The sequence below is a fragment of the Tachysurus fulvidraco genome, chromosome 8, assembly GCF_022655615.1.
Source record: "Tachysurus fulvidraco isolate hzauxx_2018 chromosome 8, HZAU_PFXX_2.0, whole genome shotgun sequence".
Taxonomy (NCBI): Eukaryota; Metazoa; Chordata; class Actinopteri; order Siluriformes; family Bagridae; genus Tachysurus; species Tachysurus fulvidraco.
The window spans coordinates 8,957,461-8,973,228 of record NC_062525.1 but is presented as its reverse complement, the minus strand read 5'-3'; the positions used below and the strand labels follow the sequence as shown (position 1 = coordinate 8,973,228).

The 15,768-nt window shown below is 36.0% G+C and overlaps 2 protein-coding genes across 2 annotated transcripts; both read left to right on the top strand.

Moving 5' to 3' along the window:
* The first annotated feature begins 571 nt into the window (after positions 1 to 571).
* On the top strand, positions 572 to 3,369 carry itln3 (intelectin 3). Its single transcript, XM_027163071.2, has 7 exons — positions 572 to 732; positions 867 to 1,001; positions 1,091 to 1,338; positions 2,152 to 2,310; positions 2,520 to 2,640; positions 2,900 to 3,003; positions 3,117 to 3,369. The coding sequence occupies exons 1-7, from the start codon at positions 669 to 671 to the stop codon at positions 3,237 to 3,239; spliced, it is 954 nt and encodes a 317-aa protein (XP_027018872.2). The 5' UTR covers positions 572 to 668; the 3' UTR covers positions 3,240 to 3,369.
* A 1,364-nt stretch (positions 3,370 to 4,733) lies between these two features.
* On the top strand, positions 4,734 to 11,640 carry gprc5c (G protein-coupled receptor, class C, group 5, member C). The gene is made up of 5 exons (XM_027163158.2): positions 4,734 to 5,018; positions 6,501 to 7,542; positions 8,925 to 9,025; positions 9,217 to 9,336; positions 9,960 to 11,640. The coding sequence occupies exons 2-5, from the start codon at positions 6,513 to 6,515 to the stop codon at positions 9,990 to 9,992; spliced, it is 1,284 nt and encodes a 427-aa protein (XP_027018959.1). The 5' UTR covers positions 4,734 to 5,018; positions 6,501 to 6,512; the 3' UTR covers positions 9,993 to 11,640.
* The last annotated feature ends 4,128 nt before the right edge of the window (positions 11,641 to 15,768 follow it).

Sequence of the window (15,768 nt, the reverse complement as noted above, 5' to 3'; positions counted from 1 at the left end):
GAAATCAGCATTTTAGTTCATCTCATAAATGATGGTTAAGGCTCTGGTCAGGCTACTCAGTTTCCACACCTTGTCAAACCATGTCTTCATAAACCTCGCTTTGTGCACGGGGGCATTGTCATGAACAAACAGGATTGGACCTCTTGGTCCGAGTGAAAATATTATAGAAATTTCGATGCTTCAAACTTTGTCGCAGAAGTTTGGGGAAGAACCGCATAGGGCTGTAAAGGACTGGTGACCGCATACTATTGGTCATGTACAGAAAATGTAAGAATTTATGAAAAAACAGTTTGATATTAATAATTAATTAATTTGTTTGTTTGTTTGTTTGTTTGCTTGTTTCCCATTTTTAAGTTACCCTGTATATATACATTAGGAAATTTCGATCCTAGGCAAGAGCACACTGTTCAATGCCATAGTGAGAAATCTGCTATGTGTCATTTGTCCCACTTATTTAAACATTTAGAAATTTCAGATATTCCCAGCAATCAAATGCCAAAACTTTACTCTGTGTTTAATGATTAGAGATAAATATTGAGTAACAAAAAAAATTCCTGATCAAAGGGTAACTCCAAATGTGTTATAAATAGCAAATACACAGACTGTTCAAAATCAGGAGAAGCTTTAGATAGAAGAGTCGCTGACAGTGTCACTGTTACTGCTCCAAAATGCTGCACAGAATTATTTTCATGATATGTGTCCTAGTACACCAACCTCAGTTTTTCAGTTTGGGTCAGTAGAGATAATTTCATAAAAAGTTACAACTCAATTCAAATGATATGAATTAAGAGGAAAAGTTTTCGTGTTACATGTCAGTTTGGTCTTCTTTGTAATGTTATTACACTGGGGACTTTTCCATGTTACAGGAGGGGTGATCACCCCTAAGCCAATCATTGAAAATGGCACGTATATAAACCCAGAGCTTGGTAAGTATCATGCCAGGTTGAGAACTATCAGTCGGAGCTGCAGGGACATCAAGGAGAAATTTGGAGCTACAACAGGTGAGAGCTTCTCCAGCATGACATCTAAACAACAAGCCAAATAATTTTTAAATTCTGTATCAAATATTTTCTGCTTTTTTATTCTTCAGATGGCATCTATTACTTAACAACAGCAAACGGTGTGATGTACCAGGCATTCTGTGACATGACCACAGCTGGAGGTGGCTGGACACTGGTAGCCAGTGTGCATGAGAACAACATCAACGGAAAATGTACTGCAGGTGACCGCTGGTCAAGCGAACAGGGTAGTGATCAAAAACGGCATGATGGTGATAGAACCTGGATAAACACTGCCACATTTGGCACAACAGAGGGTGCTACCAGTGATGACTACAAGGTATGTGTATATTATTTATACAATCATGCATGGACATTTTTAACTGAAGAAATATGACAAAGGATCTTTACATCAAATCAGATCAAATGAATACCAACAGCCATGTCTCTGTGAAAGTCTCATGTCTCTGAGTGCAATTTGTTTTAGGTTTCTATATAAATATATTTACTTAAAGGGATTTCAATTTAATTACTTATTTACAAAGAGATTTTTGAGCATTTTAAAAACAGACGGAAACTACATTAGTGATCTAAATTAGTGATATAGAAAGAAATGAAGTTACTTTAAACTGGCATTGCTGGAGTGGCACAAACAGGGGTGTGGCATTTATATATAATAAAAATAGTGCAATTGTGGCTACTACATGTAAATTAGCTGACTTGCTTCTTGGAAATTATTTTCCCTGAGCTGGCGTGACATTCTCATACAGTAGGTTAGTTCTTTGGAAGCAGTAAACTGTGTTCAATTGTTAGAATCTATTTATGCATTCCTGTGATATTTGATATACCTTCAGCATCATTTTACAGAAATCAGGCACTACTGAACCGGAGTACATCATAAACATTAGAAAACAACAATGCATTTGGACATATATTAGTATAATCATTAACTGCTTAATTTTAGTAAGTGCTTTATATTGGTCAGAGCCGCAATGGATCCGAAGCCTATCCCAGGATTGTAAGGACATATAGATCTACGTTAAAGCTTTTAATATTCACAACTGGTTTATTTTCCTCATTCTATAAAACAGGTTTGGATAATAGTAGCTTTGTCTTTCTAAGTCTACCTAACCTACAGAGCATTACTTTATAGAATCCTGGATACTATGACATTACTGGGGAGGATGTGGCAGTGTGGCACGTTCCCAATGACGTTCAGCTCCAAAACTGGGCAAACACCTCAGTACTGCGTTACCACACCGAAACTAAGTTCCTCAATCAAAATGGCGGAAGTCTCTTCCATTTATTTAAGGTAGAGTAACACGCTCATTGAACTAACATTTGTATTGGTTGGTCACATATACAACATTTGTATTTGCACAATGATGTATATATGATACATCATACATATAGACATAAATAAATAAATAAATCAGGATGAAAACAAATATTAAGATTCTGGCCTTTATTGAAATATTCTTTTAACTCCCTTTTAATATGTGATGTATCATAATTTTCCAGAAATATCCAGTGAGGTTTGGAGAAGGAGAGTGTAAAGTTGATAGTGGTCCTTCTATCCCAGTGGTATATGATACAGGTGACAAGGATTCAACAACAAACCTTTATGGACCAGCTATAAAGGGTTTGTACTACTACTAAGCTATGAAAAAAATCTCACTTCTTAGACATAAAATTTTATTTCTTCCTTTCATTTATCCTTTTTTGAAAAAGTATTTATTTCAGTTCATAATCTCAGGTTTTTAATTAGAAAAATTATTATATATTTGTAATTAAATAATAAATGTCTTTTAAAGGGTTTGTGGATTGAATTAAACTTGAAACCTCTATGTTGAAATAAAAATATTTTAATAAGTGTACTACATTGTCTTCCTTCATGTTAGATCAATTTGAGCCTGGCTTTGTCAGCTTCAGAGTGTTTAATGAGAAGAAGACAGTGATGGCTCTGTGCTCTGGGATCAAACCAACAGGATGCCATACAGAACATGTAAATATTTTTTCAGGCCATAATATAATAATATTTCAGGGCAACAAAACATCTGGTTTGTTATAATTTATGCATTTATGAATGTTATATTTGTTATATATATTTTTTCGCAGTTCTGCATTGGTGGAGTAGGAGACCCTGATCAATGTGGAGACTTTGCTGACTTTCAGGCGGTTCCTGGAGAGAGCTCCTCTAAGGAAATAACAGAGGCGGCAGTTCTGATCTTCTACCGCTGACAATTTTTGTCATTTTTTACTACTTTTTACCAAATTTATGTGGTCATAGTGACAATTGAAGCTCTCACTTCAGCCTCTGTGAAAATGTGTGTATCTTGATCCGCTATGAAATAAAAATTCATTTAAAGTAGTGTTGGCTTGTATTTCTTTTAGATATTTGGCAGGACTTTACTTGACAATTTTCTTAACAAAACACACTTACAAATCAATTAGCTTGTGTATAAAATTCCCACTAGGTGGCACTTTACATCCATTTATACTGCCACTTGATCAAAGTGGTACTATTTTTAATTAATAATAATATTATTCTCATACTCAAAGCCATACTCAACATTTTAATGATCAACTACCAGAAATGCATTTTGAGATATAAGGCCTGAACTGCCTGTGCTTGCTGAAAATCATGAACGTTGAATGTTCAACAAAGGCACTTTCAGGCACTTTCACTAGAGTGATAAACACAAAAGGGACAGATAGGATCTACTTCAGCTGTTAAGTTTATCAACACAAAAAGACTGACTACCTAAAAGTGTATGCTGGAAAAATCAAGTAAGCAGAACAATGCTAACCCAAAGAAGAACATGGGTGTGAGCATGCCTGTAATCTCACACACACACACACACACACACACACACACACACACACACACACACACACACACACACACACACACACACACACACACACACACTAGTGTGAATGGATTCAGGACAGAGTCTCTGTGCTGGGCGAGGAGGGTAGGCATGCAAAAAGGCTCTTCGTTTCATGTCCTGAACAGGAACAAGGTCTGACTGCTTGAAATCATTGAGTATTAAGGATTAGTGTTATAAAAGAGACAATATGTGATGATATGACATCAGCAAAAAGACTTGCATTTATTTCACAAGATGTCCCAATGTCATCATCCATGTTGTGTGCAAATCCTGCAATTCTTTACTTTTTCCCCTTTTCAGTTGACTTTCATTCGAAGGAATTCCTACTCACCTAAAACTGAATTAGGATTTTGGTAAAGCATCTTGGTGACTACATCTATTGTTCAAAAACACCATCCTCTTTTGGTGTGGTATGGAGTGGTATGATTATAAATCATGATTAAAAATCAAATCCTGAGCCTTGGAATAAGCTGAGGACATCCTTTATGATTACTGCACTATTTCTCATGTCTACATTATCCACAGGATGATATTTGGATTGTAATTGTTGGATTGTAATAACTACTATATTATGGTGTGTGTGTGTGTGTGTGTGTGTGTGTGTGTGTGTGTGTGTGTGTGTGTGTGTGTGTGTGTGTGTGTGTGTGTGTGTGTGTGTGGTATATTCAATTTTCTTAATGCACAAAGCTGAGGGATTTACAAGACGGGTAAGACACTGATTATAGTATGAAATCTGCATTAAATATCTCACAGAAAAGGACCCCTCAGTAAAGACTACACTATACACTCAGGTTGAAGTCATCATAAACAGTGCACGACTTTTCACGCCGCGCGTGCGCGCGCTCGTACGTGCACCCGCAAGCACGTCCCCGCGCCTCGTTAGTGAAGTAGCAGGTTCGTTACGACGCTATCAGTGAAGAGCACGACAGATTACACACCCGTTCGGACCAACGCTTCGGAAGATATGACGTGAAACACAAAAAGTCGATCACTTAGAAGGGTTTGAAATCTTTTTTTCGTCAACTTCGCAGTGTAAACATTTCTTTCCCACACAGAACTGAAGTGATAAACAGACGTTTAAACATACGTTTAGAGTAACTTCATCTCTGACTACAGCTTCATCCAAGTAAGTGCACTTTCTCCTAATCTTTTACAAGAATATGCTTTATCGGTTCACTTGGGCACCTTTTTATTATTTACAGTTAAAGTCAAATGTGTAAAGAAAGTTTTAATTACTTTTAGCTTAACATATCAATACGACTTTGATGATTTATGCAGGTGTGTTTTGACCCGCCTCTACCCGCATCTGATTGGCTATCGCTCAGCGATTTCGTGCTCTGATTGGTGCGATTAAAAGTCAATCATAATTCTGATCATAATTTTACTTTAGAAGGTTAATGTTATTAAAGTGTTAGTAGATAGTTTACATTATTTTGAGGATAACTCTTACAGTGTATTAAGTATTATTAACTGGGACATTTTTAGGTTAAAGTATGTTTTTAATTTGTCTTTATCAGTAATCAAATAATCATCAATTTTATTTGTATTTTTTAAGCATTAATTTAAGTCTAATTTTAACACTGTGGATTTTGCTGTTGATATTACATGACACATAGATTAGAGTTGTGGATAGGAAAATGACAAGATTGTTTTGAATAAACAAAGACAGACGTGTTAATGCGGAACAGTTATAAATCCTGTGTAAAGAGAAATAAAGAGGTGCAACGTCCACCATCAATGTACAATGAGTCTGGTTTTGTACAGTGATATATGCCATTGCATTTCAGGACTGTTTTAGCACTTATTTTAGTTGTTATTCCATCTTTGCATCTTTGGGTTTGGGTTTGAAATGCCATCAAGTGAAGCTCTTTCAACTTAGATGTTAAACCACATATGTGACATTTCTTTAAAGCCATTTTTAAGATCCTGCAATTGAGAAGATTTGCAACACACTGGTTTATGATCACCTATGTGTCTGTAGCAAAATTTGCACTTGATTTTTAAGCTTTTTTATTTTATTTAATCATCTTAAGATGTCACACCCAGATTTTGTCAAAAAGCTGCATTGTTTAAGCTCCTGTTTAAATGATTCCAAGATCTTTTGTAACCATCATCTTACTGTAGCTATGGTTTTGTCTGTGTGTGAATCTGTCTGTTTTAAAAACACAGAAAACTGTTCACCGAACAGCTAATAAACATAGTTAAAATAAAATAATAACAAAGGAAAGCAGTTTTGAACCCTTTAAGAATGCCCCAATCCTACCATTAGAAAATAAAGTCAATATTGTGTAAAACTCATGAATGATTAACAGAGCTCTGTGGAACAACACCAGGTCTAGATATTCCTGTTCTCGTCCCGAGACCTTCTGTGGTGTTCCCATAGATATAAGCACAAATTCACACACTCGCACATCTGGGCAGGGCACCTCTTTCAAGCATGCACAAACTTGTGTTTATTTAATGAGAACGTTGAGATTGTCTTCAGTTTCTGTCCTCAGTTGTTTTTTGTCTTTAGGTGTTTTGTATCATTTTAGTAGAGTTCTCTGTCTGCTCTCTCTAAATGCTTCTTTTGGTTGATGTCTGGTCTCTTATGTGTGTTTGAACACAGGAGATCTCAGCCATGGATTCCTTCATTCCCAGATCTTTCTGGAACCTTCGAATTGCTCTGGTTGTTGCGTTTGTGCCTGGCTCAACAGGGGCACCACAGGGCTGTGGCTCAAACGTAAGCTCTCTCTACTATAACCTGTGCGATCTTGGTGCAGTTTGGGGCATCGTACTGGAGGCATTTGCCACCGCCGGTGTGTTGATATGCCTCATTCTGTTGATGGTTCTCCTTGCCAGCCTGCCATTTATGTCGGATAGCAGGCGACGTAGATCAGTACCATTGGACGTTGGCTTAATTGTGGGTGCTCTGGGCCTCTTTGGGCTGGCATTTGCCTTCATCGTGGGCATGGACTTTGCCACATGCACCTCGCGCCGCTTCCTGTTTGGTGTGTTGTTTGCAGCCTGCTTCTCCTGCCTTCTTATGAAAGCCATAAATCTAAACATCCTCTCCAGGTACAACAAGGCACCCAGAGCCTGGGCACTATGCCTCGGAGCCTTGGCGCTTTGGTTGGTCGAAGTGATCATCAACACAGAATGGCTGATTATCACCATGGTCCGCCAGCCCATTAATGTCACGTTTGGTCTGCCTGTGCCATGCTTGATTGCTAACAAAGACTTTGTAATGGCTCTTATTTATGTTATGGTTCTACTGGTGGCTGTCATTGTGGCATCCATATCAATCCTGTTCGGCGAGCACCAGCGCTGGCACAAGGACGGTGTCTTCATCCTGCTCACTGGAATGTTCTCACTGGGCATTTGGGTTGCATGGATAGTCATGTACACTTACGGCAATGCCCAGCAAGGCAGCCCTGCATGGGGCGACCCGACCCTCACTATAGCACTGGTGGCTAATGCCTGGGTGTTCTTATTGCTTTACACAGTGCCCGAGCTGTGCCAGGTAACCGATGACTCAGACAGCGTATCATCCATCCCTTCTGATGTCTACACAAACCATGCAGTGGGGTATGAGAACATCCTCAAAGAGCAAAGCTCACAGAACATGTTTATGGAAAATAAGGCCTTCTCTATGGACGAACCCAAAACAGGTACACAATCTTTTTTTAATTTCCGTTGTTTTGCTATGTGCTTTGTAAGTGGTTTATAAGCTGATTTCCTGATTTCCAAGGGTCACATTCCTAGCATTTATACAACTCTGCATACTTGTGTTATTTTGGCACGATCAAATAAATCATTTTCTTAAGATACAAAATCCTAGAAATTTAAATTGAATCTGTTAGGTTGAACTAATTATTAACCTGAAAAAGCACTCAGTCATGGCTCATGAGTTGAGCAATGCATTCAAGCTACTGAATTGTGTGACAGATTTATTGCTGTTAAACATTCTACAGGAACCAATTTAAAATGGATGACAAAAACAATAGATGGCCTTAAAAAAATAAAGGCATGGGATAGAGAGAAAGCTGTATTTTGCTAATGCCCGCTGCTTACACTACTGAATTTGATCCGCTGACGTTTGAAATCGTGTCTTTAATGGCAGAACATGAGTCTTTAGATCACATTGTTTTGCACATGTCCTCTCTCTCCCGTTCTCTCCCATCCTCTTTCTCTGTCATTGTTTCACTCGATTGTTCTCTCGTTCTCTTTTTCTCGATCATCAATTAGCATACATTCATGGATTGTTCATGGCAAATATCAAAAGGCCAGCATTCTGCTCTCATGCTATTTTGTTTAGTGTTTGCTAAGCCATTTCGATTGTGAAAACAAAACAGTTCATCTTTTGAAAAGAAACGTCACAGTAAGTCAGTTTTTCCATTTTAGCCCCATGCCACCCACACACAGGCCGTGTGTCTGATTACATTACTCAGCGAAGAGCAAAGTGAGAACACACCAAACCCTGTGTAATGAGAGTCAATATAGCTAACATGTTTCACAGAACAATGATTCAGATCATTTTGTTTACTCTCACATCTCTACCGAGACTGAGGTGTGGCAATAGCATTTCCCTCCCAGCGTTCCTACCCACCTTCCTAACATGGATTTTACTGCTTTCTTTTAATGATCTAATACCATAATATAGCTCTTACAGTTAACTTCATTACAGCTAGTTACACTGTTGCCCATTTTTCATGTTTTGTTTTAGTGCATATCTGTTATAGTGATCTGTCAATTAGTCATCAAATAACCCCATGTCTAACTTTCTAGCTGCTGCTTTTTAGGCTTCACTTAAATGCTGTGATAAATTACACTTGATGTACATGATGATCAACAATGCGGTGGTGGGAGGCTGCGTTTTTCATCACACCCCAATACATGTTATTTTCCAACATCAGCACAAGACTGACATTTTTCTCCATTTTAATTGCATTTAATATTGTGGTCTGTGAAGCATGTTAGTTTTTGTTAGTGCTGTGACAATTTAAATTCTACCTGGATTTCTCACGCTGACTTTTTAATCATGTGTTATCAGGTAACAAGCCTCTGTCTCCATATAGCGGCTACAACGGACAGATGCGCAGCTCCGTGTACCAGCCTACGGAGCTCGCAATTATCACCAAAGGAGTGACAAATGTGAGTATCAGTATGTACCAATCGGGTGTTGCCTATGTAAATTCATGTGCAACATTGAGTTTAGTTACTCTAAAAGTAAAACTTGAAAGAAACTTGCAAAGGTTTTGCCAAAAAACATTTAATATTTGATTTATGTATAGCACATCTTTCTCACACACATGCTTTCTCCTTCTTCATATATGTGGCTTTAGCTACAGGTGGACCATTCGTATGATACTACGATCCCACGAGCCTCTCTCGTCTCCCAACCCAGTCAGAGCGGCAACATCAGCCCTCCCATGTCTGACATCGGACGGAAACCTGTCACTAACGTATGCAGCTCTGTGATCATACCTTTTCTTTCCACTTTCCTTGTACTGTGCTCTTTTGTCCTATGACTTACACACAAGAGTCATCACCTTTGGGGCTTCCCCACTGATCTGCCAGACCCTTACTTCCTTTTTATTTACTTTACTACTTGTCAGGAAGTCCTGCTTTCCTGCTTCTGAGTTCTAACCTGATTGTTTCTATTTCTCCCTTACTCTCAACTTCCTCGCTGTTCACTCTTGCAGTGTCAGATTTCGATTCTGGTTCTTTTTCCACATTTTTGGGGGGAATTTTCTGCACCTGCTAGCTGATGCAGCAGTCAGATTTGTGTTGTGAAAGGCACAAACTGGGCAAGAGAACACTAATCAAGTCGGGGCAAAAACACTGAACAGTCCTACTGGATTGGAGAGTGTTGTCATGTGGCATTATGTTTTCCTCACTTAATCTTCAGTGCTTTCATGACTCAAACATTTTTCCTTCCTGTGTGTTTAAAAAGGAAAATAACCTGAGAGAATCAATTGTCTGAGTATAACTACTGTACATTTTTACCTATTTTACTTCATGTAAAATAGGTAAAACTTCATGGCTATCACAACTAATAACCTTTCTTTCCTGTTCTTCTGTGTAGGGTAACGGCCTGAACTGGAAATCACAGTGGTGAATCTAGCCAAGACTTCCTGCTTTGGATGCCTTACTCTGTTCTTTTTCTTACAACAACGTTTCATTATGTTTTCACCTTGGCCAAGGAACTTTTTACAGGCCAAAGAACTTAGAAGCTTCATCTCAGAATGTCTAGGTATCAATTTGCCCATTAAAGACAATTTATGGGCATTTTGTCACAGCGAACCTGAATAAGAAATTCAGCCCAGGAGATGAGACTGCAGAGTTGGATGTAGGAATGTTCATGGAGACTGTTCATGTATTACGCAGTGGTTGTCTTTGCTACTACAATACTATGCATTTAGAATAAAGAGAAAGAATGGCTGATGAATGGTACTTTTTAATAATGTGAAATGTTGCTTGTAACTGGGCATAAATGAACCAATCCAGTGTACAGTTTATAATACCTTTTTTCTGAGAGTGTATGTCTGAAACTGTTCATTCATCTGCTACAACCAGTAAAATGTAGGTACAGTAGTGAGATCATCTGTATGCAATCCTTTTAAGTTAAAGGTACAAACTCAGAAAAAAGGTTCTAAATGGTACATTTCATGGTATACATGATGGGTATCTATAGGTATATATTTTATATACATTTACAGTACATCGTACCTTTGTCATACCTTTTTTTCTGGCAGTGAAGCTTGCAGCAACATTTCTGTGAAGTGGGTATGTTGTGATTAATATCATTTTATTAGTGCGGAATTTAATCAATGCTGTATTTTAAAGGTTTAAAGCTAAAATGTGTTCAGTATTGCAACACATTATTCAAAGATAATTTCTCCAATAATTGCAGGAGATAAACGCACGTATATGTGAGATATGTACACACATGCACCCACACACACATTAAGATGTATCACATTTCATTAATAGGTGTATACAGAGATGTATTTTTGTGTGCTTGTGTATGTTCATGTGAATGGTTTGCTCTTCATTTCCGTGAAGACAAAGTCCCGGCTGTGCTTGAAAGATAAGATCCCAAAGTGAAATTTATCAACTGGAAAAGTTCCTGTCCACCATAAGCAGTGCTCGCAAAATTTACATAGCAACAGCAGATAAGTCTCACCTACAGACTTTCCTACCTACAGGAATAGACAAGTCTGATCAAGCAGATTGCGGCATGGGGTTTTTTAAGGGCAACTAATTATAGGTTTATATTTAAGGCCTTTTCTGTAAGTTAGACTTATTTTTCTAGGCAAAATATATATATTTTTTTTTTTATTACTAGACATTTGCATATTATTAATGTGAGATCTTAATTTTTGACATTCTTGTAGCAGTTGATGATAATACGGTCAACTTTGGTGCCATGTCTAATGACTATCTGGAATGTGTGCATTTTTTTATATGCATTAAATGATTTAAGCCATGGGCAGGTTGCCATCATTATAAGACACATTTTATTATTATATTTTGTGTATAAATGTTAAACTCTGAAAGTTCTTGTCAATATAATTGTAAAGACTATGGGCCATTTCTTAAGTAAAATGTATTAGAATATGCATAAGAAATTAACCATAAGGATAAGAGAAATAAACATAAGTTTGTTTGGGCTTTTGTTTTGCTAGAATTTTAATATATGCATCAAGTTGTATGATTGGAAATCCAGAGAACATAAAAAGAGCAAACCTATAATATCTAATCCAGAGATCTTGCTTGTCATTCTACATTCACTTCCATAAGCATTTTAAACAGACATTGTTGTTTTGTGTTCTGGCTCTGTCTGGATTGAGCCTGGTTATTGTTCCTCAATTTTATTTGCTAATAACCTTGAGCAGCATAAGCCTGCTCTTCTCTTTCTATCTGTCTATCTGTCCTGTCTACATATCGAATGTTCAGCACTTGTGGTAAAATAGGAAGCTGAAACTGTAGGTAACATAATAGGTTCTGCATATTTGGCAGTAAGAAACCACAGAACTGAGGGGGTGGACTAGAATGAAAAGCATCACGATTTCAGGATGTGTTTACAAAGTACTTTTATTTGACATTCAATATGAAGACTAGTTCGTCCTTTTCTTCTTTCCAGCCAAAAATACAGTATCTACACTGCATTTGATTTCCTATAAACCAAACATGACCTCATCCTCTAACAGGCGTGTGAGATCTCTAGACATCTATCAAAGGGTGGCTCAAGGCCATGACATTTGCTTATATATTTGTCGGTAAAAACACATAAAACCTCTTTGATAAATAGTGGCTAGTGAAACTTGGCAAGTTAATCGTTAAAAAAAAACAAAACAGTTACAGACATATTATTGTAAAAGCTTATTACATTGGTTTCTATTAATGTACATGTTCAGAAACTAAATTTGCCATTTGTTAAACAACCAGATATCATAATTACATTATTTCAGTTCCCAAAGCCGTGACGCATGTTGTGGTAACATGCCGTGAAGGACACTTTGTTATGGGCTCAGCCCTGAAATTGTCTCCACCCACTTTGCTTACTTTTGTGGAGCTATACAAAGCAACCCACAATCTATAAATATCTTCTAGCTATTTGTTTCATCTTTCAAATACAGGTAGCAGAAAAGCTCAGGTTACAAAAGAAACAATTCTAAAGTCAGAGAAAAACAAGTAAAACTAACTATACATGATCAGTGTTTCATATATGCAGTATAGTGGAGATCTTTAGTATTTTAAGGACTTAAGATTTGGAAGGTGTGTGACACCGTTTTTTAAATTAACATGGCATGCATTCTAACTATGTACACATTCAGTATATTGGTAAAATAACTGTAGCACTATATTAATATCTATGAAAAAGAAAGAAGTTAAATCCATTTGGAAATGTGCCACTTTATAACTCCTTATAATATTAAAACAAGGACAAGCATCAGGTGTGTGGTTTTAGTCAATACAGTAAAATAACTAAATATATGTAGGTGTACATGTATCCATAATTAATATCCTTCTCTAAAGAATCAATTATAAATAATTTCAAATACATCTCAACTGGTTAATGCCAACTGCTAATGGATAGAGCTAATGTCATTACAACTACACTTGTAACAGATTCAAGTCTGTAACATTCTCTGAAAATGTTTTCTGTAATTTTTTCATTTAAAAAAACAAAATCCACTAAACCAGTGATCTGTCCTTTAGTGTCATTTGTTCATTGATTGGACAGTGTATGTTAGTTTCTACTCCAAAAGCATATTGGGAGGGGAAAAAGATGATGGAGTAAATAGTATAAAAATCCTCCTAGTTTGATATTGTCAAGGAGGCAAGATTAGGGTGCTTTTGGATGTCCCATGTTTCACTGTAGGTTGCAAATAGGATATTGGTTACAGGCAACGAGAGCCAGAAAACTACTGCTTTCTGTTAGCCTACATGTTCAAAATGAAAAAAATATTTACAGCCTTACTGTACTTCCTCAATATGACGAACACCCTTTCACTATGCAAATCAACTGAATGAGGTAGAACTAAACTTATGTTCTTGAATGCAGTCTGCAGCAAAGCATTTATATCATTTAAGTGGCCACTAACAACACAATGTAATACATAAAGAGAAAGAAGTAATGAAAATGTAATTAATTAGTTAATTACAATGAAACAAAATTGTTTAACTAGTGTATGATACTGTATACTGAATTTAGCCTTCATTTCATTTTGTATTTTGCAAGATTCACACCATCCATGGGGGAATTCTACTAATAAAGAACCTGATCATAAATTCATATATAATTTGCTATATATTGGTGACAGTGGAAGATTTCATAAAAAAATTCTATTTCTGAAAACTATATGCCATTAATTAAACAAGTTGTTTTGTGATGCTTGTTAGCAATCTGCCTTATTGTAAAATTGTAAAATCAGTCAATCAGTCATTGGTTTGGTTCTTTGAGCTGCACTTTTTGGTATATACACACATTTATGCAAAGACTTCAGTGTTATGTTGTCATTCTGAAAGGATAAGCATGTTGGCAGAACATTATGACCAATACATACTGTTTTATTTCCCCATCATCAATTTGCCTCATTGACTTTCCAAAACACAGTGGTACTTTTACACCAGGTAGAACTAATAAATTGCGTTTACAGCAGTTTATTAGCAGGTGCTATGAATGAAGCACTGTGAAATCTTGTTTCTTATCAAAACACATGCTGTTATGTGTTTCATGTTTATAGACAAGGGTTTGTTATTACTATATACAGAAACTTTGATAAACTTTGATAGGATTATAACCTTTTTGTTTGATAGGGTTATAACAAATTTATTTTTTTCTGGTACATTTCTAATTATGTATTCCGTCTAAATATACATTATTATGGTAGGATCTGTGGTTCTGTGGTTGAGTGTTAAAAATGCGTGTGGGTTTATTTTGGAATAACGCAGCAAACGCAAATCAAAATTTCAATTAAAAACAAAAAGGTTTCCTATTGCCTCTGTTGCATAGATTGCTCTGTAGACCTAATCTAAAGTAAGCTTTGTATGCTGTCTGAATTACCACCAGTGAACACACAGACTTGAGCTAACATCATATTGTAATAATTCACCTGAATAAAAGTAGTGTGCATAAAAATATAGAGTATAAAATTCTGGTAAAATAAAAAAAAATAATAATAAAAAAATGCACAAGTAATTTCAGCACAAATTACTTGTACATAATACATATCTACAGTTGTATACAATCATGTTACCTAACCAAGTGATCAACATTAATCAGTGCTAGGTTTGTTGCTAGCTAGCTAACGTTAATTCAAACATTTTTTTAAACTCCATACAAGTAGCTATTTAGCAAAGATGTCCCTTACACATCTTCACCATTACTATTACATTTAGAATATAGCATTTAGCACATATATAGATATGTTATAGATATGATATAGATATATATAACACAACATCATTTAATACAGAGCTTTAATAATAAAAAGACTTAACTAGCTGACTCTGCTAGCAAATGGCTTGTCAGTGTATGTTTCCTCAGGTTGAATATTAAGCTGTGAAATATCAATATCTTCAGGGGTATTGGCTCACATTATTTGCAGATTATAACCTGCTGTTTCCTATAAAGCATTTAAAATATCTTATCAGTTGGACCAGAGATGCTCAGCTGTCTCCACTGTGGTGTACATTGCTGCTGCTGCTGCTAAGCATCTGCTTTATTTTGATCTTAAGGTCTTAAACTGAATTATTTAAGATGTCTATTTTAAATGGGGTTTAAATGCATTTTTAATTTTACTCTGCAACACAATTCAAATAAATTAATTTACTTTTTAATAAAAAACAACTCAAATAAAAGTACTAAAATATAATGATAAAATATTTACATATTTATATTTTAAATTATTTACAAAATAAAGTGAAATTATGGAATTATTAAAAAATATGTAATTATTAAAAAAAAACTTTACAAGAACTTTCACATAAGTTATTAAAATATTTTTATATAGCAGACATCACAGATCTTCTCGGATATCATTAGACATTTTTAGCTGATTTTGTGATTTGTATCGAAATCAATATCTTAACAAAAACATATCGATCATTTAGGTTACTTTTGACAATTGAAGAACATCTATCCTAATGTACTAACTGTCTTACTTGTTAGTTACCTTACTTTATTTTTGCATATCTAATGTTATTCAATTTTTATACTCAACTGTGTATAAGCTCCAGTTGTTTTCGAATAAAAGAGCATATACAATATTAACTGAATTAGTTTGAGTACCGGACATCTTCTGTTGGTAGAGTTGAGGGACTTTCACTTCAATACTTGCTGATGTTTGGGAACTTTTCCAGCCTTCATGCCCATTAAGCCTTGA